This window comes from Anomaloglossus baeobatrachus, chromosome 4 (assembly GCF_048569485.1).
Source record: "Anomaloglossus baeobatrachus isolate aAnoBae1 chromosome 4, aAnoBae1.hap1, whole genome shotgun sequence".
In the NCBI taxonomy this organism is placed as follows: Eukaryota; Metazoa; Chordata; class Amphibia; order Anura; family Aromobatidae; genus Anomaloglossus; species Anomaloglossus baeobatrachus.
Genome location: NC_134356.1, coordinates 242,323,358 through 242,350,437, shown reverse-complemented (window position 1 = coordinate 242,350,437; position 27,080 = coordinate 242,323,358). Strand labels below are relative to the sequence as shown.

Sequence of the window (27,080 nt, the reverse complement as noted above, 5' to 3'; positions counted from 1 at the left end):
AAATGGTTATCTCCACTCAACCTGCAGCCAGGTAAGACCGTGTGCGACAATGCTGCAAACCTGGGTGCGGCCCTTCGCCAAGTTTCCAACTGGGGCACAAGTGATGCCACTGAAGGGGTGTTTGTGTGGCCCAATTTTTGGAAAAAAGGGTGACTCTGCTTGGAGTCCCCCTGCTGTGTTTTTAAAAACGAGCCAAGATGAACAAGTCATGGTTCAGCAAAGACTTTGCTACCTATCCCGGTGTCATCCTGGGGACAGTTAAGACTGGCGTATTTTGGAATGTGCTTGATGCAAATCTACCTGTGAAGTGTACAACAGGGGCACAAGTGATGCCACTGAAGGGGTGTCTGTGTGGCCCAAGTTTTGGAAAAAAGGGAGACTCTGCTTGGAGTAACCCTTGCTGTGTTTTTAAAAATGATCCAAGATGAACAGATCTGGGATCAGCAAAGACTTTGCTACCTACCCCAGTGTCATCCTGGGGACAGTTAAGGCTGACGTATTTTGGAATATGCTTGATGCAAATCTACCTGTCAAGTTTGCAAATGGGGCACAAGTGATGCCACTGAAGTGGTCTCTGTGGGGCCCAATGTTTGGAAATTAAGGAAACTGTGCTTGGAGTCCGCTTGCTTGCATTGCTTTTAAAAATGATCCAAGATGAACATATCTGGGATCAGCAAAGACTTTACTACCTACCCCGGTGTCATCCTGGGGACAGTTAAGGCTGGCGTATTTTGGAATGTGCTTGATGCAAAGCTACCTGTGAAGTGTACAACAGGGGCACAAGTGATACCACTGAAGTGGTGTCTGTGGGGCCCAATTTTTGGAAAAAAGGGAGACTCCGCTTGGAGTAACTCTTGCTGTGTTTTTAAAAACGAGCCAAGATGAACAAGTCATGGTTCAGCAAAGACTTTGCTACCTAGCCCTGTGTCATCCTGGGGACAGCTAAGGCTGGCGTATTTTTGAATGTGCTTGATGCAAATCTACCTGTGAAGTGTACAACAGGGGCACAAGTGCTGCCACTGAAGGGGTGTCTGTGTGGCCCAATTTTTGGAATAAAAAGGGAGACTCTGCTTGGAGTCTGCTTGCTGTGTTTTACATGATTTTAGAAGGGCATGCCATGCCTATATCTGTGCCTCGTCCTCTTTTTCCTCGTCCAGCTGTTTTGTTTTCGCAGAAGTATATGTCCTTGTCACTTTCCCATGTGTTTGTGTTGTCTTGGGAGTTGTTTGTCACCTTTTGGACACCTTTGAGGGTGTTTTCCAGGTGTTTTTAGGTGTTTGTGATTGCCTCCCATTGTTTCCTATGGGGTTCGAGAGGTTCGTCGAACGGTTCGTCGAACGGGGCACCGTTCGACGAACCGAACCGAACTCGAACTCTAGGGGGGTGGCTCATCTCTATATGGGACCTCTTTCCCACTAGTTCAGCAACCTGGGAGGCGGGGCACCTGCTGGGGAAGTGAGGAGCAATCTCACACACAAGTTAGTTAGAAGTTGGCTGCAGGCGCAGCAAGCGCCAGGTCACACTCAGGAAGAGACAACAGTGGGAAGTGACAAGAACAGACAGGGACCCATGGTCCGGAGCTGGAGGCTTGACCTGGGTTCTTAGGAAGAAGGGGGATCCCAGGGTTCGCGAGGAGTGCAGCAAGCACCCGTGACCCGTTCCACGGCCCAGGAGCTGGGATGGAGGGAAGACCACTGGAAGGGACCCACAGAAGGAAACACCGGCCTTGACCTCTGAACTGTTCGAGATCAGTTGGAGCCCATCACAGCGGAGCACGGCACTCCGAAGACGGTGTCATATCAGTGAGTAAAAAATTTGAACTGCACTCTCTGTGTCATCCCATTATTGCTGGCGCTCCCATCATCGCACCCCTGCGCCATAGGCGACTACTGCTCCCAACATCCTCTCTAGGGCCTAGCTTTACCTGTGGAGAGCTGCAACACCTGAGCTGCATCACCATCTGCCCCAGAAGAGAGAGACTTTCCGCAGAGGTGGCTAATAACTGACCACAGGTGGCTTCATGAATAACTACTCCATCATTCTCATCTCCATCTTTATTGACACCGCGGGGTCACAAAACCGGGCCAGGCCACTGTGACATCCCGAACCGACACCGGCCCGGTGACGAGTAACCCCCCAAGTCCCCATGGGTGCATTATTAGCATATTATAAAGGATCTTTATAAATACTTTTTATAAACATCTTTTTATCTACGCTACTAGGTACAGGGACGGTTAGGCAAGGATTAGAAATATGCACCCAGAACTGCTTGTGGTTCTGGGTGCATATTGCAGCAGACAGGTTCACTTTAAAGTCCTATTTAACAAAGGCCTGAAGGTTTTGATGCAAACTTGGTTGATATTTTGAACTGTTCATAATTTACTCCACTTGACTAAAGCCCCAGTTTCAGCTGCCAAAAACCAACACCTCAACTGAATGCAGCCTCCATCTTTCATTGATATAGTGTTCACATACGGTACAGAACCAGTATTTGCCAGAAATTCCTGCAGCTCCTTTAATGTTGCTGTTAGCCTCCTGGCAGCCTTCAAGACCAGTTTTCTTTTTGTCTTGTCATCAATTTTTGAGGGACGTCCAGTTTTAGGCAATGTCACTATTGTGCCAAATTTAAGCTACTTGTTGATAACTATATTTACATTGTTCCATGATATATCTAAGTTGGCTAACTTATAACGTTCAACAATGAGATCCCTTTGCTTTTTTCTTATAAGCTATTTATGGACTATGGCTTTTGCTGTAAAATGCAACTAAGAAAATATCAAGAAGATCCTACTAGAAAAGCTAAACTTTAAATGGAGTAATCCGTAATCAGAATCACTTCCAATGATGGCTGTGTGTACTGACTGCTATTTACCATGAGTCTAATTATGATTGGCTCATTCTGAACACAATATCCCCAATTATAAGAAGGTGTTCACACTTATTCAACCACATTATTTTAGTTTTGTTATTTTTGTTTTTAATTGAAAATTATTTTAGTTTTATTCTCAATGGATTTGTATAGATTATGAGTGACATTAAAGGTGGAAGAAATTTTTAAATGATTCTTCTTGGTATGATTTTTTCACATGGCAAAAAAATAGATTTTTTTTTTTGCATTTTAACAGGACGTGTAGACCTTTTACACACACACACACACACACACACACACACATATATATATATATATATATATATACAGGTACATCTCAATAAATTAGAATATCATCAAAAAGTTAATTTCAGTCATTCAATACAAAAAGGGAAACACATATTCTATAAAGTCTTTACAAACAAAGTGATCTATTTTAAGTGTTTATTTCTGTTAATGTTGATGATTATGGCTTACAGCCAATGAAAACTCAAAAGTCATTATCTCAGAAAACTGGAATAATTACAACAAAACACCTGCAAAGGCTACCTAAGCATTTAAAATGGTCCCTTAGTCTGGTACAGTAGGCTATACAATCATGGGGAAGACTAGATGTCCAGAAGGCAGTCATTGACACATTCCACAAGGAGGGTAAGCCACAAAAAATCCTTGCTAAAGAAGTTGGCTGTTCACAGAGTGCTGTATCTAAGCATATTAATGGAAAGTTGAGTGGAAGGAAAAAGTGTGGTAGAAAAAGGTGCATAAGCAACTGGGATAACCGCAGCCTTGATGGTATTGTTAAGAAAAGGCCACTCAAAATTTGGGAGAGATTCACAATAAGTGGATTGCTGCTGGAGTCAGTGTTTAAGAGCCACCACACACAGACGTATCCAGGACATGGGCAACAGCTGTCACATTCCTTGTGTCAAGCCATTCATGACCAATAGACAACGCCAGAAGCGTCTTACCTGGCAGAGGAGAAAAGGAACTGGACTGTTGCTCATTGGCCCAAGGTGTTGTTTTCAGATGAAAGTAAATTTTGCATTTCATTTGGAAATCAAGAGTCTGGAGGAAGAGTGGAGAGGCAGACAATCCAAGTTGCTTGAGGTCTAGTGTGAAGTTTCCACAATCAGTGATGGTTTGGGGAGCCATGTAATCTGCTGGTGTAGGTCTAATGTGTTTCATCAAGACCAAAGTCAGTGCAGCCATCTACCAGGAAATTTTAGAGCACTTCATGCTTCCCTCTGCCCACAAGCTTTTTGGAGATGGAAATGTCATTTTTCTGCAGGACTTGGCACCTGTCCACACTTCCAAAAGTACAAATACCTGGTTTAATAACCACGGTATCACTTTGCTTGATTAGACAGGAAACTCACCTGACCTAAACCCCATTGAGAATCTATGGGGTTTTGTCAAGAGGAAGATGAGAGACACCAGACCCAACAATGCAAAGAAGCTGAAGGCTGCTATCAAAGCAACCTGGGCTTCCATAACACCTCATCAGTGCCACAGGCTGATCGCCTCCATACCACACTGCATTGATACAGTAATTCATGCAAAAGGAGCCCCGACCAAGCATTGAGTGCATTTACTGTACATACTTTTCAGTAGGCCAACATTTGAGAGTGTAAAATCATTTTGCAGTTAGTATTATATACAATTCTAATTTACAGAGATAATGACTTTTGGATTTTCATTGGCTGTAAGCAATAATCAAAATTAACAGAAATAAACAGAAAGTTTCCCTTTCTGTATTGAATTGCTGAAATAAATTAACTTTTTGATGATATTCTAATTTATTTAGATGCACCTGTATGTATATATGTATATAGATATATACACACACAGACATGGTGGAAAGTATAGGCCCTCTTGAAATGACACGTTTTATCATATAGATGTTTATTTCTTGAGTGTGTATTGGAACAACACAAAAGAAAAATTTACACAAAACCCCCAAAATGAGCTGTACAAAATAGTTGTCACCTTTCCAAAATTGAGGGTAAGCAATTTTGTTTCAAGCATTTGATGCTCTTTTAAACTCACCTGTGGTAAGTAACAGGTGTGGGCAATATGAAAATCACACCTGACACCAGCTAAAAAGGGGATAAGTTAATTCAATCTTTGCACTGTGTGTTTGTGTGTGCCACACAAACTATGGAGAACAGAAAGAGGAGAAGAGAACTGTCTGAGAACTATAGAATAAAAAATGATGACAATTATCCATAATCTCAAGCTCACAAGACTATCTCTAGAGATCTTGATGTTCCTTTATTACGTTGCGCAACGTAATCAATGACGCCACTGTAGCTAATCTCCCTGGAAGTGGACGGCAGAGAATAATCTATGAAAAGTTGCAACACAGGATATTTCATGTGGTGGATAAGTAGCTCCAATCAAGTTCCAAAGAAATTCAAGCTGTTCTGCAGGTTCAGGATGCATCAGTATTAGGACAAACTATCCGTTGCCATTTGAATGAAAATAAAGGCTATGATAGGAGACCAAGGAGGACCCCACTGCTGACACAAAGACATAAAAAGCTAGCCTGCAGTTTGCCAAAATGTATGTGAGTATGCCAAAATCCTTCTGGGAAAGTGTCTTGTGGACAGATGAGACCAAGATAGAGCTTTTTGAAAAAGCACATCTTTCTACTGATCACTGAAAATGGAATGAGGCCTAAAAATAAAAGAACACAGTATTTACAGTCAAATATAGTGGAGGTTCAAAGATGTTATGGGTTGTTTTGCTGCCTCTGGCACTGGGTTCCTTGACTATGTGCAAGGCATCATGAAATCTGAAGATTACCAAAGGATTTTTGGGTTGCAATGTGGTGCCCAGTGTCAGAAAGCTGGATTTGCATTCTACATCATGAGGATTCCATTCCAGCAGGACAGTGACCACAAATATACTTCAAATGGATGGAAACAAAGCGCTGGAGAGTTCTGAAGTGGCCAGCAATGAGTCCATTGAACACCTGTGAAGGGATCTTAAAACTGGTATTGGGGGAAGGCTTCTTTCAAATATGAGACCTAGAGCAGTTTGGAGAAGAAAAGTGGTCCAAAATTCCAGTTGAGCGGTTTAAGAAGCTTACTGATGGTTATAGGAAGTGATTGATTGCAGTTATTTATTCCAAAGGGTGTGCAACCAAGTATTATGTTGAAGGTCCCAACAGTTTTGTATTGCCCATTTTAGGGTTTTGTTGAAATTAAGTCCAAATTGTCTGTTTTCCTAATTTTTTTGTGTTGTTCCAATACACACAAAAAAATACATGTGTATGACAAAACGTGTAATTGCAATCATTTTCTTTGAGAAATACTTCATTTCAGGAACAATTTCAAGGGTGCCAACACTTTTGGTCATGACTGTATCTAGTTAGATGAAAGCTCCCTATAGCTCTCTGCTGCCAGCTTTGGCTGCAATATCTGTACCCCCTGATGTGCAGTTGGACTCTCACGATCCTGTAGTGGCCCTTACTGAAAAATTTTCAGGTGAGACCAACCAGTTTAGAGTATTAAAGGAGAGAGTGTGTGTGTATAATATATATATATATATATATATATATATATATATATTATATATATATATATATATATAAAAATATATATATATATATATATATATATATATATATATATATATATATATAAAACACAATCATATTGTTGGCGCTTCTGACTAATTGGAGAGAATATTGAACGTATAACAATATAATATTCTAATATTTTTGGATATCTGTTAAATTGGGCTAAGACAGTGATGTTTTTTTCATTGCTGAATGAGAATAACAATAAGATAGGCTTTCACCATGTGGAGAACTGTGCTGAATGTAGCCTCAATTTTTCTATTCCCAAGGCTATTCTTTTAGATTTCTTGCCGGAATATTTTGGAGTTCCAAATCTAAAATTGATATTGGCTGGTAATAGCTTTTAGTGTAGATTTTTGGTGTTTTCTTTCACTCCTAATTTAATGTGACTCATATATGTGTTATTGCGCCTCCTCTTTGTTTATTTCAGGAAAAAAGTTATACTCCAGAACAGTAAGGTTAAATCATTCACCAGGTAGTAAGCCATGAAAAAGCAAGGCCTGTGAGTGCTAGTGGTTAAAGAAATAAAACTTGATTAGGGTGGCCACTGCATGCTTCTTCCCTTTCTTATGTCCCAGCAAGTGAGTTAAATAAACCACAGCTCTCCAATAAAAAGCATAAACTAGCATATAATGCAGCTTTGTGCACTTACATATCTTGCAGCAGCCATCATTATACGTCTGTATGGCTCCTCCATTCTAAAATTAAATGAAAAAGGCAAATCAAAAATTAATGTGCTCAACATTTTTGATCCTTTTAAAGTAGATTTATTAATTATTTGCAAAGTGTAAGAAACTCACTAATCATCTTATGAAGCTTTTACGTCATCAAAAACACATGAATCCCATGACCATTGGGCAGACTGCTTTGCAATAATTGGGAACCAACACTACTGCTTATTCATAGACTAGCTGACGCTTCTACAGGCACTGACCAATAAGCTTTTAAAACTTTTATTGAATCTAAAATGCAAGAATTCCATGACCATTGGTGCCAGTTTTACATCCCTCTTCTACAGACACCTGTAGAGGTGTCACAAAGGATGCAAAAATGCCAAAGTGAAACAAAAAAAGGAGGCAAGTGCCTATATGGTGATAATGAATGGTAAGTTAGGCTATGTGCCCACTATCAGAGTTCACAGCATTTTGGAAGCTGTGTGTTTTTGCGCAGCACAGTGGATGGGATTTTTAGAAATCCCATGCCCACTGTATTTGTTTTTTCCCACAGCGTAAACTGACATGCAGTGTAGCTACCCGAGTTGCAGCATGTCAATTTATTGCTGCGGAGACGCAAGTCTTCTCTGTAGGTAGAACAGAGAGAAAGTCTGCATCAGCCCGAACACTGATTGTGGGCATGGACAGCTGCAGTCTCCTTCGCAGAGCACTCACAGCCCCGAGAAGAGGACATGTTGCGTCCAGGATACAGCATGTCCAGATCGTGTGTACATACCCTTAGGGGAGGGAGGTGAGATACTGCTCACCTGATGGAGTTGTGATTGTCACAACTCCCATAAAAATCTGTGTTAGAGTTAGCCGCTGCAGTCCGCCAACAAGTAGAAGATTCCCATCTTCTGCACACAATACGTAATGGAATAGAGGATAGACGTTTAAAGGTGACCGCACTGCTGCAGAAGATAAGAGGTTCCACACTCCAAGGTTGACGCAAGTAGTTTTATAATGTATTTCTAGCTTGAACCAATCCCTTTTACAAATACAAACTGCAGATAAGGGCTTATTTTTAGTTCATGTCTGTAAAAAGAGTTTGGTTTGAGTCAGAACTCATAATAAAACTACTTGCATCAACTTTGGAATTTGGAACCTCTCATCTTCTGCAGCAGTGCGGTCATCTTTAAACGCCTATCCAATATTCCATTACCGAAATGGACATAGTGGTGGTTTCTCTAATTTGAAGACCTTGCAAGCTTATTTACCCAATAGTCATACATTTTTGATGAAAAAAAGACCTCATAAGATTATTGGTGAGTGCCTGTAGAAGCGTCAGCTGGTATGTAAAAAGCCTTTAGTAAGGGTTTCTCTGAAGAGGAAGCATTGTAAACCTTTCCGACAAGGGTCATAGAATTCATGTAATTTGACGGAATAAAAGCTTCATAACATTATTAGTGATTGCCGTACCTATTCTTGTACTTTGTTACATATTTCTTGTTCTATTAATCATGTATGAATACTGAGCATCATTTATGTCCTTTGCAGACTTTGCAATGAGTTACAGTTTGTATTGCATCTAAGGGAAAAGCAGCTATAGTTAAAACTCTGATATAGCGAGTGAAAGAGCTTGCGAGTGATTTGTTCATAAGTGTGATTTTGCCTAAGTGTGTGACTTGTAAATCAGACATTGGATTCAGGGAGTTTAGAAAGGAGTAGCTTGTACTAATTCACTGTATGTACTTACTTTTTCATTTATTTTCTGATATTCTTATATTGTGTAATCCCCATTACTGTATGTGCTCCATTATTGAGAATGTTATCCAGTGTACATTTTGACGCTTGAATGCAATCCTTGAATAACCATTTCTGGGTGCATATACTGCTGTGCAAGATTTTTGCATGTTGCACATTTGGAAGTCCAGATACTGGATCTAAATGAGCAGCATGCAGTACTGAAATTACCTGAAAATATGGTAAGGAGTTTGCTGCTCACTGAGCAGGTGCACGCTAGGGTAGATGTGGTGGAAAACAGCAGCATGGAGTTACAGGACAGTGAGGCAGCTAGTTGGCATCAGTTAGAAGGTGGGGTAAAGGCAAGAATGTCAGGGAGGTTAGTCCTGATCTGGCACACCCCAACAAGTTTGCTAAGTTGGCAGACAAGGGGTGTCAGTGCAGTGGTAGTGCTGCTGCAAAAAGACACATCCTCTGAGAGCCAGGGGTGTGTGTGTGTGTGTGTGTGTGTATGTGTGTGTGTGTGTGTGTGTGTAGTAAAAGGGGAGATCAGAGGGCAGGGCAGACCAGACAAATGCTGGTAATGGTAGAGATTCCATTATTAGGGGAGCTTACAGAATAATCTGTCACAAAGACAGGGATCATCAAAGGTGGTGCTTACGTTTGAAACATCATGGATCAGGTTTACAGTTTACTGGGAAGTTGACAGATTACTGATGCCGATGTGGTCACAATGCACATCGGCACTAATGACAAAGTTAGGGGAAAAGGTCATTAAAATTATTACAGGGAATTAGGCCAAACCATAAGGAAAGGAACTTAATGGAGGTATTTCCTGAAACACTGCCTGTACCACGTGTCACATCAAAAAAGGAGCAAGAGAAAAGGGAGGTGAATAAGTGGCCTTGGATTTGGTGTAGAAAGGAGGGTTTTGGGTTCCTGGAGAACTGGGCAGACTCTTCTCCTGGCTAAAGATTTTACTCTAGTGATGACCTGCATCTCAATGGGAAGGGTGCAGTTGTGCTGGGGAAAAAAATAACTAGAAGGGTGGAGGACTGTTTAAACTAGGAACTTCCGGTGATAGGGCAATTCCTGTACAAGAGGGGAAGATAGTGTAGATAGTGACCTGGGACCTAGTAATAAAAGTAGGGGTGGCATTGGAGTTAAGGGTCGGAAGTCACTACATTAAGAAGGAATAGAAGCACTGAAAAATACCTAAAGTGCATGTATATAATGCCAGAGAGATAGTTGGATAAGAGCTATGACTGGGCTGTTAATTTAAAGAGCTATAGTCTTTTTAGTAATAGTGGTACAAATAAGCTCAAGAGAGAGAGGTGTTTGTTTATATTTAAAATTGTCCCGAAAACCCATCCAGCATGGTAATATAGGTGATGCTAATAGAAATGTCAAGCGCTTATGGGTGGAGATAAGTGGAAAAAGAATAATGAAATACTGATAGGGGTTTGTAGGCAAATCCTTGATGGTTTTCGAATAGATGATATCCTGGAGTATCTCAATAATAATAACCTCATCATGACCCATCTAGAACATGGCTTTATTTGGAAACAGTCCTGTTAAACTAATTTTATCAGCTTTTCTACGAGGAATTAAGTTCCCCACTGGACTAGGCTAATGCACTGGTTCATTTATATCTGGACATTTCAAAAGCATTGGATAAGGTATCACACAAAAAGGTTTCTACATAAAGTGAGACTAATGTAAGTAGGAAAATATATGTCACTTGGTAACAAATGCCTCTGTGACCGTAAACAGAGGATGCTCATTAAAAGAATTCACTTGGATTGTGTCACCATTAACAGTGGAGTACCACAGGGGTCAGTATTGGGCACTCTTCCTTTTAACATATTTATTAATTACTTTGCAGAGGACATACAGAATAGAATTTCAATATTTGCTGATTACGCTCTGCAAAGTAATCAACACAAAAGAACATAATTTAACATTTCAGAGCGATTTATGTAGGCTGGAAGTTTAGGCTGAGAAATGGCAATTTAAGTTTAAAGTAGATAAATGTAAGGTCACGCACTTGGGCAGAGGAAATAGAATGTATAATTACAGTTGAAACCACACGTTTACATACACTATCTAAAAAGACACATATGCATGTTTTTCTCACTATCTGACATGAAATCAGAATAAACCTTTCCAGTTTTAGGTCAATTATTAATCAAAATTATTTATATTTGCCAAATGCCAAAATTATGAGAGAGCGAGAGGATGTTTTAAGGCTTTTTTTTATTGCAAGGGGCACAGGATAAGGAACAATATTACCACAGGTGTTCCAGGATGGGTGACAATCGTACAGAGGAGCAACACGTATGTCGTTATAGAATTTAAAATGCTACATGGCCCATACATCTCACCAACATGCAGGTGGGGGAGCAGGACATAAATAATGTGTGAAATCTAAATATGCCTTCTTGGAAGTGCTTGAGGACTGGCATTCTAACAACACTGCCATTTGTACAGGAAATAATTTCTTAACGGAAAAAAAGAACGAAAAACACTGTAGACAAACTATGGACCCACCTGTTGGTCACTTCTTATTGAATGTTAACAATTAGCCCAGAAAACCCCAGTGCTTTGCCGAAACAAAATAAAGAATGAATTACAGTTTGGATGTTCACAGTACAATTACTAGTATAGTGAATTAAACCATGCACATCTTTAATGCTGAGAACACAAACCTTTAGACATTCACTGCTATTAAAAGGAGGGCAGACAACACTAGAACCCAGAATCATGGCACCTACAGCGGTCTTTGCGCACTCATACTTGGTGCAGTTAGAAATCCACGAATCATCCACCTATGAGACACATCAAAATAAGAAAATGGATTATTTTTTTTGTCAATTAGCTAACATGCATTGTTAATATGTTTCCTATATGTACATTATATACTGCATGCAAAAAATATAAAATGTCTGTACTCTTACATAGTTGCTTTAAAGTGCATGTCCATCAGTACACACTATAGTTTAATATAATATTATTATATAATAATAATAATAATAATAATAATTCCTAAAAAATAATATACTAAAAATATACTTTTTTAACATAGGAGACTATGGGAGATGGATGTCACTGTGGGATGTCCTTAATAGCCACCATTTAACATATATGTCGGAAGCTGTTCCTGACATATAAGCTAAACAAAAAAAAAAAGATGTGGACAAAGCCAACAGTGGATATAAAAAGTCTACACATCCCTGTTAAAATGCCAGATTTTGTTATGCCAAATAAATCATACAAAGAAGAATTATTTAAGACATTTTTCTACCTTTAATGTCATCATCATTGAGTGAGAATCAAACTGAAAACATTTTGAGGGTGAAACTTAAAAGAACTAAACTAATCTTGTTTCATAAGTCTAAACATCCTGTCATAATTGGATATGTGGTTGTGTTCAGAATTAGCCAATCACATTTACACACATGTTAAAGAGTAATTAGTATATAGATGCCATTATTTCAAATTCTGATTAACTCGATATAAAGTATTGTTGTCTAGTAGGTGTTTCCTGACACTTTGCTAGTTGCAGGGATCTCAATGTTCAAAATTATTAGTCAGGAGAAAGGTACAAACAGAAATTCCAATGCAGAGGGTCATCAAAACGTGGTTTAAATTTGGCAGAGAAAGTGCCAAGAACTGAATGTCAATCAAAAATTAATATAACAACAAGAAAAAAAATGGTCTTGAATGGTGCCAAAAGGCCTACAGCAACATTAAAGGACCTACAGGAATTTATGGTAAGTACTGGTTGTTTACTGCATATGACAGTAATCTCCTATATTTTTCATATGTGTGGCCTGTGAGGGGGGGGGGGCAAAACAGAAGTCTTTTTCTTAGAAAGAAACATATCCAAGTCTGGCCAGATTTTGACATCAAGTCTGACTTTATGTATCAGTAACATTTGGACCTGCGTGTGGTGCACAAAGTGCATGTGTGCACTGAGTTTATCTGCGATCACAGCTGGAGGTTCCTACGGTATCCGACCTGTGACCACATGTAAACTCAGTGATGTTACCGTTACAGTTCAGTCAGTGTCTGCTTGAAGCAGCAGTGGGCGATCATGTTCTGGAATGTGACCATGTGGTGCGAATTCAGTATGTAGCAGATTCGGGATTGTAAAGGGACCTGGGTGTTTGGGTGGATTATGTTGGACCTGAGTATTTTTTGGGTTAATAAATTGAAGAAAGAGTGTTTTTTTGTATTTTATTTCAAATAAACGTTTTTTTTTATGTTTGTGTTTATTCATTTTCACTTACAGGATTAGTAATGGAGGGTCTCATAGAACCCGATCCATTACTAATCTATGTCTTAATGGCAGCTGTGAGCTGTCATTAACTCCTAATATTACCCCAATTGCCCCCACACTAGGGCAACTGCCATGGGCAGTGTAAATTGCCGAAATAGTCACATCTAATGCATATGATAATTCTGCGTGGCTTTTGGCTGATATTTTTAGCCTAGGGGGCCCAATAACCATGGGCCTCCCCAGCCTGAGAATATCAGCCCCCAACTGTCAGCTTTATCATGGCTAGGTATTAAAATTTGGGGGACCGCACACCTTTTTATAAAATTATTTATTTAAATTATTTGAAAAAAAATGTTGCGGTCCCTATTATTTTGATGCCTAGCCAAGAAAGCACATGGGTGGGGACTGCAGCCTGTAGCTGTATCTGGTCTCGATATCATAATATGAGTGGACCCTATGCCAACTTTTTTAATTATTTATTTATTTTTACACCAATATAGATACAGACAGTGTCTCTGATTGAAAGCAATCAGACATGCTGTCACATAGGGTGAGGGTGTGTCTGACTGCAACCAAAGACAAGGGTACTGCCGGTTGGCAGGGAAAACAGTGTATATGCATGAAAGATAATGAGCGATCCCGGAAGTAGTGTTACAGCCGCGCAGAAACGGGTAAGTATAAAGCGCTTGGTTCAATCCCCCTATGCCTTCTATCACCGTTTTAAAGTGCCTAATTTGGGTCCCCATAGATTTATATGAGAACAAATGTCCAGCTAGATATCTGGGATCAACTCCGGGCCCAAACCGGGTTTTTTTTTATCTGCAAGTCCTCTTATCACTACTGATGGGTGGACCCAGAAGTAGTGTTACAGCAGCGGAGAAGGTTGGTAAGTATAAAGGTCCCGCTTTACTCTTTATTTTCAATTTTTTTTAAAAAAAATTATATTATTATATGGGTGTTTGAACTGGAACTGTAACATGGACTTCCAAGAGAAGTCTGAGTTCCGTACCTTTGCACGAACACTAGGTATTCGGTACGAACCCTAAACTTTACAGTTCGGTTTTGCCCATCACTAATAATACATAAATAATAGATATAATATATACTGTAGATAGATAGTTTGTTCCACTAATGCAGATGTAACTTACTCCAAAAGTTTATAGTTAGCAGGTTCCCACTTACTAAAGGCCTATTGTCTCAATACATGTGCAGGTATGTCCTAATAATCATCTTTTGCTGATTAGTAATTTAGCAAGCTGTATATTATAATCATTCTGACCTTACTGTAGAAATCAGCCCTCCGTGCACTAACCTCCTGGCAAGCCTATGATAGACTTTTGTTTATACAAAGCAGCCAATCTGGACAGGCAGAGCTGCAGGGAGAAGATTCCACAGCAGTCTGAACCAATGATGAGACAGGAGGTATGTCTCAGACTACCTCATACTTCTTGTAGACACTGAAGCCAACCTGTGGTTACAGATCACAGCTGTAGCTTAATGGAGCTAAGCTTAAAAGTGGTAAAGTAGCAAACTCTGAAGGAAATACAGGTAATCATACCTTGTAGATATTGACTTGCATATAATATTAGTGTTCATGACTAGACTGTTGCTTTAACTACAACAATTTGAGAATTTATATCTAAAGATGCTGCCATCTACTTTATTTTATATTAAATCCATCTGTCATTGGTTGGTTGGTAGGATCAGGGTAAAAGTTGTTTAATGTTGGCCAACTTTTTATGACAGTTTTATTCTCTCAGTGTTTGCATCATATTAATAGATCCATTGGTTTCCTATTAAATTAATTCTAGAATTTGTGTATTTCGGAGAAATTAGAATCAATGCCAGGAAAGCTTTTTCACAGTAAAAAATGATGTATATGTTACTATATAAATATATCTAAAGATACATTTCCCACATATAGAAGTCAATGCAAAAATGGCTTTTTTCCTAAAAGAATATGAATAATTTTGTTAAGGCCTGATTCCCTTTATGTTCACATATAATAAATACATATTGGTTAATAACAGGGCACACCGTACAATGACTATTAGTATATCTGAATGTAATGTATTGTATGTAATACAGCATACTATTTTGTATCAAAGATGTCCAGTGTTGATGTAAGTGCATTTTTATTGAGTTCAAGGTAAAATACGGTGTGAAGGGACACTTCATTTTCCTTTTTCTTGAGCCGTTGGCTTACCTCATATATAGCGAGCGTTCCATTATCACTGTAGAAAGTGCATGACACATTTTTGCAGGTTCCGCAGCACATTTGATGATCTGATGATGGGACATAAACTTGATTCTATAGAATCAGAGCATGGAAAATGTCATAGGCATGAAAATGATGAAAGCATTTTGTACTGTAATTGTCTTTTGTGTGAAGCAGAAGTTATTGTCCTAGTTTTTTGCACCCTTTGATTAATTAGTTTTTCACACACACATCATATATACCATGATTCCTCCCTGTCATACTGTCAAATTACTTACAAGAAGGTACAGTCCCAATGTTAAGACTAATAGGATATTCCCTTCCTACCTAAGCAAAAACAACTTCTGTCAAAAACTAAGAGTATGTCACACAACGTCATTATTCCGACAGCAGAGCCGCCGGGGTTCTCCTAGGCGAAGCTGCTTCATGTAACAGCCTGCAGTCTTTTTCCTAAAGCTACTTCACTGGTTGTTTTGCCGTCATTTTTGCGTCATTTCGCCATCATTCATTTCTGTATCTTTTTGCTATAATCTAAACCAAAACTAGTAGGCTGCCGGAAAAATATAACCAGGTTATTTCATTTAACCACTATACAGTTTCTGAAGCATGAAGCAGTTAAAATAGGATATAAAAGGCTGAATATGAGCATGAACTGAACAATGTCATTTTTACATTGCTGGGCACTATGTTCATTTTTTTGCAGAGGTATTGTTGAGCTTCTTCAGGCGGTTTCTGGGGAAAATACGCCTGAAACAGATATTGTGTGCTCAAACCTTACAGGATTTAAGCTTTATCCAGAGCCATGACACTTTTTATTGAAATACTGATCCTTGAAGGATCCTTTTGTAGAAATCTATATATATTTGTTTTAGATCATAGAATTAATCCCAACATGTTTCACCACACTGGTGTCATCAAGGTTGCTTAGCCTCAGCCCCCTGATGACGCCAGTGTGGTGAAACATGTTGGGGAGGCTATTAAATGTCTTGTTAAAATAGCGATCGCTGTGGTCATCCACTATAGGAACAACACATTAGCTAGCCAGAGACATAGGAACAGTGAGTCTAAATAGGGAATCCCCTGTGGCTAAAATAATGGCTTATGTGATATAAGACAGATTACAGCGCTCTGCGTTTTTTAAAATTGTTTGTCCACTTATCTTAATAAGTTGATTAAAAGTTACATATTAATAGATTAGGCTTTAGTTTGGGGATTTAATTGCCTTAGGCAAACTGTAAATTAACACCCATGACTTGCACACAAATGTAGCATTGCTAAGTATAACATTTTTTTACAGCATTTTGGGATATTTTGTTACTGGTGGTTTTTCATAAAATCTGCAAGCAAACTTGAAAAAACAGTAATTTTTTTATATCTCTCTCAATTTTTTATACCCCACTGTAAATGTAATATGTAGCTACACAGGAAATTTTAAGGATACATGTAAATATATATTTTTAATAAAGATCAATTTACTAATGATTAGCATAGCTGAAGAACATTAAAAGGAACCTGTCAGCTGATCCATATTGCCCTAACCAAAGACACTTTAAAGGAAAAATTACATAGCTGCAATAATGGAGATGGTATCTGATTCATGCTGCCAGTAGAAAATCAGCCATTAGGTTCCCTTTAAGTAAAAAAAAGTGCAATACACTATAATTACTTTGTCCCCAATGCCTGAGTAATGGTCTCAGCTTTCCTATCAGTACAATAGACTTTGATTTAAGTAGTAGGGCATATGCTTAACTACTATTATATTAAAATTCCCCATTCTTATGACTGTTGGGCTCCAAACCATCAAAACCCATTTAAACTAACATTTGATCAATCAAACAATAGGTCATAAATGCTTCAGACTATGTACCCTTTTAGGTTTTCATGCATATACTGTAATTGATATTGTGAATACTTACAGGAGCACAGTTCTTAGAACAGTTAACGGTCAATATGTCCATGGCATGAAATCCGGTTACGGTATCTTTTTCGTCTAAGCATTTTACAGTGTAGCAAGTCTCCCCATTTGTATACTCAATTAGTGACTGACCCGGGTGCAGTAAAGTAATTCCCTGATATACACACACGTCTTCCTTTTCTAGAAAAGAAAAATAATAATAATCACAGCCGGCAAACAAAATATCCTGAAAATCCACTTGATAAGCATAAAAAAGCATAAAAAACCAAGAAACTGGAGAGGAAATTGTTGCTGCCTATTGAGCAAAGCCCAATACCGAGTGGGTCTTCGGTAAGGCTGAGTTCACATGTCCTGTAATCATCCTTTAGAATGGATCCTGCAAAGAGTTCTGCCAGATTCGTTTTTTAACATGGGAGTCCAAGGAGGACAGATCTATTAATGGATTGCTATTTATCTTCCATTTGAAACAGATCCTGCAAGAAAAAATGGATCCTTTACAAATGCAAGTACAACGGATGACTAAATAGCAATCTGTTAACAGATCTGTCCTCAATAAACTCCCATGTTAAAAAATAGATCCATCAGGCATCAGTTATTTTGCAAAGGACAAAAAAGATGTGTTTGCACAACTTTTTTCCAAACGGATCACTGCGGGTTTCGTTCTAACGGATTATCTCAGGACATGTGAACTCAGCCTTAGTGACTTCCCATTAGTCAGTATAGAGCCCATGAAAGCCAGGTCCTTTAAGGAGCATAATGCTTTAGGTAATAGGCAGATCCTGCTTAGTACTATGATAGCCACATGCACAATTAGGGCATATAACATAACAGAAGTTGGCTAATGAAAGCATCTTTTAAAACTGGAATAAATGCTGACTTTAGGTAACATCAGAGTGAACTCCTGCTTTTTTACACTGCATATATACGATAGTGATGAAAGTAAAGAGAAGTTGTCAGCCCTTTCATGCTGCTCAGACCTCAAATTTTAAAGCACCACTCCACAAGGCGGGGGGGATTCAGTGCTTGAATGGCGCTTTAAATGTAAGGTTCCGTCCTATTGTCATATACTCACCTTCTGGAGGCTTCACCTTTTACCAACGTTGCTCAGGTCCCGAGACACCATCTTGTGATTGTAATTTCTGACTGTCTTGAAGTCAGAAGTTATGTCGCAAACTCCAAATGCAACTCTATAAGTGCCAGAATGAGGCCAGAACAAGACTTGACTCATAGGCTTGTATTGAGGCCAGAGCAAGACTACTGTTATAGACTTGTATTGAGTTGGGACCTTAGGCGCACTCCATGAAACATGGAGCTGCTGGCAGGTCACAAATTGACAGAGACTTACCAGAGCGGTGGCGATAGAAGATAAAGCCGACAGAAGGAGAGTAGAAGAAAGGGTTCAGGAGACTTAAGGCCGCTTAACACGCTACGATATATCTAACGATATGTCGTCGGGGTCACGTCGTTAGTGACGCACATCCGGCATTGTTTGACATATCGTAGCGTGTGACAGCTACGAGCGACTGTGAACGAGCAAAAATACTCACCTTATCGTTGCTCGTTGACACGTCACTCATTTTCAAAAAAATCGAATGTCCTTCTGCACGCCGGTTGTTCATCGTTTCCGAGGCAGCACACGTCGCTCCGTGTGACACCCTGGGAACAACGAACTCAGCTTACCTGCGTCCCGCCAGCAATTCGGAAGGAAGGAGGTGGGCGGGATGTTTACGCCCCGCTCATCTCCGCCGCTCCGCTTCTATTGTCCGACCGCTCTGTGACATCGCTGTGACGCCGAACATCCCTCCCCCTTCAGGAAGTGGATGTTCGCCGCCCACAGCGAGGTCGTTTGGAAGGTAAGTACGTGTGACGGGGGTTAACGACTTTGTACGACACGGGCAACAAATTGCCTGTATCGCACAAACGATGGGGGCGGGTTCGCACATGCGAACGCACGATAAATCATCCCATGTAAAGCGGCCTTTAAATTTAAAGCACAACTCCAGTGGTGCAATAAAACAAATGCTGGAGTGGTGGCTTAAGCTATGTTTTCCTTTGAAAACATAGTTTTCAGTAATAAGTGGGCCTTTCTGAAGATCATACTGCCGCTGAATGCAGTTTGCAGGAGGGTGCCCTTTACAAACAAGCTATTCTAGACCCTAGAGAAGATATAGTCATGTTATAATGCATGAGTGTTATACATTTATCATGTCACTGCTTTGGTTCTTCTAGTTTTTAATTTGTTTAATGTACTTTGGCATCTAGTAGAGGATTTTTAGACACAAAAATGTTGTCCCATAAGTTATCCTGGAAATTCCATATACACAATTACTACCAGTAATACATGCAAAAAGAATAACAATAATAATTTTTATTTACATAGCGCCAACATATTCCGCAGCACTTTACAATTCAGAGGGGACATGTACAGTCAATACGAGACATTATAGAATAACAAAATTCAACGAATACCAAGAGGAGTGAGGGCTCTGCTTGTAAGCTTACAGTCTATGAGGAAATAGGGTAGACACAAAAAGTAAATTGGGGAAAAAAAAAGTTTGTCATATATGGTTCAGCCATCAATATAATATCGGATGTAATTAAAGCTGCATGAACCAGTCACCAGCAAGAAATTAATCAAGTACAGAATGTAAAAAAGTACATGAAGAGGAATGCAACCAGAAGATACAGGGGACAAGAATTTGAAGAAAATTTTGTAAAGGGCAGAATGGGAATAGTTAGATGAGTGAACTGAGGTGATAGGCTAGTCTAAACAAATGCATTTTTAGAGCCCACTTAAAATTGTGGATGTTCGGAATTAATCAAATTGTTCTTGCTAGTGTGTTCCAGAGCATTGGCGCAGCTCGTGAGAAATCTTGGAGATGGGAGCGGGAGCTTCGAATTATTGAGGATGTCAGTCTTATGTCATTAGCAGAGCGGAAGACACGGGTAGGGTGATAGACAGACATGAGGGAGGAGATGTAGGGTGGTGCGGAACTGTGGAGCGCTTTGTGGGTGAGAGTGATAAGTTTATATTGGACTCTGTAGCGGATGGGCAACCAGTGCAATGACTGGTACAGGGTACAGGCATCTGTGTAGATGTTGGAGAGGAAAGTGATCCTGGCTGCGGCATTCAGAGATTGGAGAGGAGAGAGTTTAGTAATACGGAGACCAGTTAGTAGAGAATCAGAGTAATCCAGGCGAAAATAAATAAGAGTGACTGTAAGAGTGTTTGGGGAGTCAACGGTAAGAAGAGATCGAATTCTAGAGTTGTTTTTGAGGTGGAGGTGACATGAGCGACAAAGTAAACAGATATGGGGAGTGAAGGAGAGATCCAAGTCAAATATAACCCCAAGACAGCAGGCTTGCTGCTGGGGGGAGTAATGGTAAAACCACACACAGAAATGGTAGAACCCCACACAGAGATGATAATATTGTGTTTGGGAAGTTTAGGGAGGAAAAATGAGAAGCTGAGTTTTTGACAGATTCAATTTTAGATGAGGACATTATGTATGAGACAGCAGACAGACAATTACTGGTATTCTGTAATAATGCAGGGGTGATGTCAAGAGACGATCTGTACAGTTGGGTGTTATCAGCATAGAGATGGTAGTGGAAACTAAATCTGCTAATGGTTTGTCCACCAGTGGCAGTGTACAGAGAGAAGAGGAGGGGGCCTAGGACTGAACCTTGAGGAACCCCGACAATAAAGGGAGAGGAGAAAAAGAGGAGCCAGCAAAAGATACAGCGAAGGAGCAGTCAGAGAGGTAGGAGAAGAACCAAGAGAGAACGGTGTCCTTGACCCCAATAGAGCTAAGCATAGTGAGGAGGAACTGGTGATCCACAGTGTCGAATTCAGCAGGAAGATCCAGGAGAATCAGCAGGGAGTAGTGACAATTAGATTTAGCAGTTAGTAGATCATTAGAGACTTTAGTAAGAGCAGTTTCAGTAGAGTGTATGTGACACCCTGGCAAAACCAGGTAGTCACACAATAGGCCCCCACATAACACCTTCCCTCACCTAGGTTACATACAGCCGACCTGAAACCCTAGTCACCCCCCTCAGGGCAAGACAGGCACACCAGTGGGCGGGACCAGCCTGTTAGGGAATGCCTGCCCACCTAGGGGTCTAGACAGCCCGGGGCGGGAAAACAGTCAGCTATGCAAACAGATTAAGTTGTAGTTCAAGTTGAGAGGAGTGTGGGCTGGAGCTAGGTGTAGCTCCAGCAGAGGAGAAGTTCAAGTTGAACGGTGCCAGGGTCGGAGCCCTGGTACCTTGGCTAGGTGGCAGACGGTGGTCTCCGTCAGCAGGAGACGGGAAGATGGCTCAACAGATTTGAGGAGGACCGGAGCAGGGTTAGAACCTGCCGGTACCAACACCGGATACCTGACCGGAAACCGTGCACAGAGATTGAATATTTTAGTTAGGTGAGTGGTGACAGCTAGGGTGACGGACTTAAGGAGATGTGAGGAAATATGGTCACTGGTGCAGGAAGTAGGGTGAGAAGTGGCGAAGAGCTTGGTAACTTCTTCTTCTGTGACAGTATCAAAGAGTGAAAGTGAGTTAGATGAAGTGTACAAAGGAAGAGAATGCATAAAATTATGAGGCTGAGAGGAAATTTCCTGGCAAACTTGTTATTTTGTTTCTTTAAAACAATTTGCCAGGTCGTCCGTACTGAATCTGGTGGTTGGGGCCTGTACTCTTGGTCTGAGACTAGATAGTACAGTGCTTATCCAAAAATAAGACACTTTCTTACACTTTTTTTGCCCCGAAGAAAGCTCCAGGGCTTATTTTCGGGTAGGTCTTGTTCTTGGGGAAGCAAGATTGGGGGTAAGCTTACCGCCCCCACCCCCCCCAACAAAAAAAAAAGCAGACCACCCTTCCCAGGAGAATCATACTAACCAGACCCCAGTCCTCCTGCAATCTTTGGAAGGTGCTCCCAGCAGGTATGCTCCACACGGTCCTCCCCTGCTTCTGGTCGACACACTTACATACATCAGACTGCACACACACACACACTCATACTCATACACATACACACACACACACATCAGGTCGAGCACACAATCACGCAACAGATCGCACACACACTCTCTCACCACATCCAGCGATACAGATTACTTCCAGCCAGCAGGGGAAGATAGGATGCAGTGCAGAGGTGAGCCAAGACCTGCAGTGGAATGCATGGAGGACTCGGCGGTGGAACAGATGAGAGCGTTCCACCAAAGATCTTCTATGCGCTCTACTGTACTGCATCCAAGGTTCACCTGGCGATCGCTGGATATGATGAGTGTGTATGTGCGAACTTATGTGTGATTGTCTGTGTGATCTGATGTGTGTTTGTGTGTGTGTGTGTATGTGCGCGATCTGATGTATGTGCGATCTGATGTATGTGCGATCTGATGTGTGATTGTGTGTGTGATCTGATGTGTGTGTGTGCGATCTGATAATTGTGTGTGTGCAATCTTATGTGTGTGGGTGTGCGATCTAACTGTGTGCAATATTATCATTCACCACAAACATGTTAGATAGTACAGATAATATAATTAATGAAAATGAATTACCACAAATATAAAGAATGCATCCACATGGGCTAGACCGTTCGGTATCAATTCTCTGAAGTTCACCCTGTATTAAGAGAAAATTTTATTAAATTTTAGTTATCATTTATCTTATATATACATATACAGTGTGTCCACCCATATCCTGTCCACTGCCATTAACTTGAAAACGGCGGCAGCTATAGGCATAGAAGTGGAGTCAAGGTATAGTAAAGTAGCCATGCGCTACGCAATGAAACCACCTATACCGCCACCTGGTGGAAAACAACAGAGTTAGCATTTTTATCTCGAAAACGGAACGAGATAGAGAAAAAAGTGAATTACAAAGTTGCAGGGCTTCATCAATTCAATACGAATCGACACCTTGCATACATAAATGCTATGATATGAAACCCATGACCCCCCCAAAACATTGAATGCTGGTCATGCATATGGCGCTCATTTAACTTTGATGCTCAAAGTGGCCACCGTCAGCCGCAATGCACATCTGGACTCTGGACAGCATACTGTATCTTGCTGCACGTTGTGCAATATGGTAGGTGACACGTTTGCACAAGCATCTGTGATACGTCGTCGTAGGTTCTGCAATGTTGGTGGAGGGGTTGCATAGACCTGCTGTTTGATGTGACCTCACAGAAAGAAGTCCAATGGGGTCAGGTCAGGTGAGCGTGGAGGCCACTTCACGCAGCCACCATACCCAATGACTTGTAGGAAGGTATCACTTCACGTCCGCAGCCTTGTCAGTTTTACATGTTCTAATCATAGCATTTCTGTATGCAAGGTGTCGATTCGTATTGAATTGATGATGCCCTACAACTTTGTAATTTACTTTTTTTCTCTATCTCGTTCCGTTTTCGAAATAAAAATGCTAACTCTGTTGTTTTCCACCAGGTGGTTTCATCGCGTAGCGCATGGATATTTTACTATACCTAGACACCACTTCTATGACTATGGCTGCCGCCATTCTCAAGTTAATGGCGGTGGACAGGATATGGGTGGACACACTGTATAGCATGCTGTGCAAACATTTTTGTCAGATATGGGGAAAATGCAGCAGAATAAAAATGCATTCAACAAAGGTTTTATAGCCAAAGTTTTAATCTATAAATTAACAACATGCAAAGTGAATGAGCAAAACTAAAATCTACATCAAAGCAATATTAGGTGTAATCACCCTTTGTCATCAAGACAGCATCAATTCTTCTAGGTACACTTGCACAGTGTCTGAAGAAACGCCAAACATCTTTGGAGCCTAACCACAGATCTTCTGTAGATGTAGGCTTTCAATAGTCTTTCTGTCTCTTCATATAATCCCATACAGACTCGATGAAGATAAGATCAGGGCTCTGTGGGAGCCATAACATCAGTCGAAAGGCACTCTGTCAGGTCCCCAGTGCACCCAGGACCGTGAGCAGCTCATGGAAATCATGTTATCATAATGTGGAAAAAGGGCAGACTAATCTGGGGAACTAACCCCCTATGAGGCCCCCGTGGGCATGATAACATGATTTCCCTGAGCTGGCATCACCACAAGCTAATGGAAATCTCGTGCATGTGCGCGACTCATTTTGGCCACATCAGTGTGTCTTAGAAGCTGGGTCTACACTTCCCGGCTTCATTAAGAGCACTGTGCATAACCAGAAGTTCAGAAGACAGCTCACGTACACGTCTTCTAGACTTACGATCATTCACAGTGCGCCTAATGAAACCGGGAAGTGTACACCCGACTTCAAAGGTGCAGCAACAAGGCCGAAATGAGCCGCACGCATGTGCGAGATTTGCAGGAGCTGGCAGTGACGTGACAGTGTAATAACCTGCAGGTAACAGGATACGCAAGGACTGCACGGAACCACGGGGGCTAATCAATGCAAATTTAATAATGTATTGCACAACACAGGTGGAGGAAAAGTGAGGGAAGGGAGCACAGCAGTAGAGATAATGCAATATACATACAACTACTTTGAATAAATTGTCAAAGATAGGAAGCCTCAGATTGTACTCCCAAAAACAAAACACAGAAATCCTTATTAAACAAAAAAACGCATAGTCCTTGTTATCTTACTTGTATAACACAGTGCAGAGTCTTTTCCTATCTGTCCCTAACTAAAAGTAGTGTGCACACTTAACTGCAGGTTTCAGCGTGGGGTACCTCGTCACCGTTGGGGCCCGTATTCCGCCGGCAGACACCTCTAAAGTTCAGTCTTTGTCCCGGATCTGTAACTCGCACGTGCTGCCTGGCTCCTCGCTCTCCACATCCAGCCTCTTTGGATCGGTAATTTGCACGTGCTGTCTGGCCCCTCACTCCACATCCAGCCTCTTTGGATCTGTGTCTTGGGGGGGGACACCACGCAACACTCTAAGGTACTTGGACCTCGGAAAACAGGGCAGACTGAGGCCTTCTATCTTACAGCCCACTCGAGCACACTCCACTCTGCAAAACACCGCTACAAGTAGACTCCTCCTCCTCCTGTTCCAGACTGAACCAGTCACTCGAGCAGTAGGACTTTTTGCCCGCTGTTCTCTGTTTTGACAGCAGGTGGCAGCATAACACAAGGAAGTCCACCAAACAGTCTTTTAACCTATATATATATAAATGTTAACAGGTCTTACATTTACCCCCCTCTTTAACCTCGGCCGTCCCGGACGATACACTCTTGAGGCACTCTGCAAAGGGGCACACGGTGGCAACTCCTGCCCTGCTTCACAACCTGTTGCTTGGGAGCCAATGTCGTAAAACAGGATTCAGTGACAGAACACACAAATTCATCTGCCAAGTACCGATCAGGGGGAATACCAGCATTAGCCCGCTCAGTCCGGCGTGGCACCACAGCTAACTCACCAGACGTCGGCGCCGTATCAGGGAGTACAGTATTCCCGTCCCCATCTCTGGAGATTAGTGACTCCTGCTCTGCAGGGGTGGCACCTGTGTCTTGAAAGGATGGGGGTGTGGATCTCTCCCAGTCTGCTGGGTTGGTCGGGGCCCGCCACCATTCTTCATCGTCAGAGCCCTCTTCGAAGGTAACAGGAACAGGCACGGGCACCGTCTCCGAGGTACTTTGTCTGGTCCTGTCTTCTGAATAGCAGGGCCTCAGCATATTACGATTCAGGATGAGGGTGTCGCCTCTTCGCTCACCTCTCACTTCGTATACTGATCCGTGGGGAGAGATTCTTCTAATCACAATGTACGGCTCTGTTTTCCAGCGCTCACTCAACTTGTGTCTCGGGTGTTTCTCTGCAACTAGTACTCGGTCTCCTGGCAAGAACGGGGCTTCACACACAGGTTTCCGCTGCGGGTGTGTCTTTTCTTGCAACCGCTTGGTGACAATTCGATGGATAGTCTCCAGCCGCCGACGGTGACAGTCAACCCAGGAACCTACGCTCTGACCTTCACTGATCTCGGGGGGAGCCAGGTTGAGCTCTTCTATGCCTCTTCCGGCTCTTCCAAACAGTAGTACGTATGGGGTGTACCCAGTGGTGGAGTGGACACGATTATTGTACGCCCACACGAGTTCTGCGAGATAGCCGGGCCAGTGATTCTTACGATCATCCTCCAACGTGCGTAGCATTTGTAGGAGGGTCCGGTTAAATCTCTCGCAGGCTCCGTTGCCCTGTGGATGATAAGGCGTAGTCCTTGACTTCTGCATTCCGTAAATCCTTTGCAGCTCTCTCATGACACCGCCTTGAAAGCAAGCCCCTTGGTCGGAATGTATTCTTTTGGGGCAGCCGTACACCCGGATAAAGTCATCACTGATGGCTGATTCAGCTGTCTGATCTCTGGTGGGCGTCACCACCGCAAATTTGGAGAAGTGATCTGTCATCACAAGGCAGAACTGATAGCCCCGGTGGGAGTGGCCAATCTTCAGATAATCGATCATGAGTACTTCCAACGGCTCTTTGGTTACAATAGTCTGTACTGGTGCTTGCTGTGGGGGAGCCTTACTTAACTCGCAGGAACGGCACAGTTTACAGGCCTTCTCTACCGCCCGAAGCATCTGAGGACAGTATACTATTCTTTGCAACCACTGGTAAGTCTTGTCCGGTCCGAAATGGGCTCCCTTCTCATGCGCCTCTCGGGCCAGTGGTACTGCCATCTTCTGGGGTATCACTACTTGCCACCGTACTTCCAACTCTGTAGCTAGGTGCACTTTCCGATACAGCATCCCTTCTTGCACCGACAGCTTATCCCACTGGCTGAGAATCTGGAGGGCCACGTGCGACAGCGTGGCCCGTATTTCCTTTCTAGGCTTGCGCTGCTGGAT

At 41.6% G+C, this 27,080-nt stretch overlaps 1 protein-coding gene across 1 annotated transcript in view; it reads right to left on the bottom strand.

The window, feature by feature from the left end:
* Positions 1-27,080, bottom strand: part of OTOGL (otogelin like) — a 315,223-nt gene that overhangs the window by 32,414 nt on the left and 255,729 nt on the right. Inside the window, exons 51-55 of the mRNA XM_075344757.1 lie at positions 22,825-22,888; positions 17,265-17,443; positions 15,337-15,441; positions 11,557-11,676; positions 7,105-7,150 (exon numbers count right to left, since the gene is read on the bottom strand). Of these exons, the coding sequence (XP_075200872.1) occupies positions 7,105-7,150; positions 11,557-11,676; positions 15,337-15,441; positions 17,265-17,443; positions 22,825-22,888 (514 nt within the window). The remainder of the gene's footprint in view (positions 1-7,104; positions 7,151-11,556; positions 11,677-15,336; positions 15,442-17,264; positions 17,444-22,824; positions 22,889-27,080) is intronic.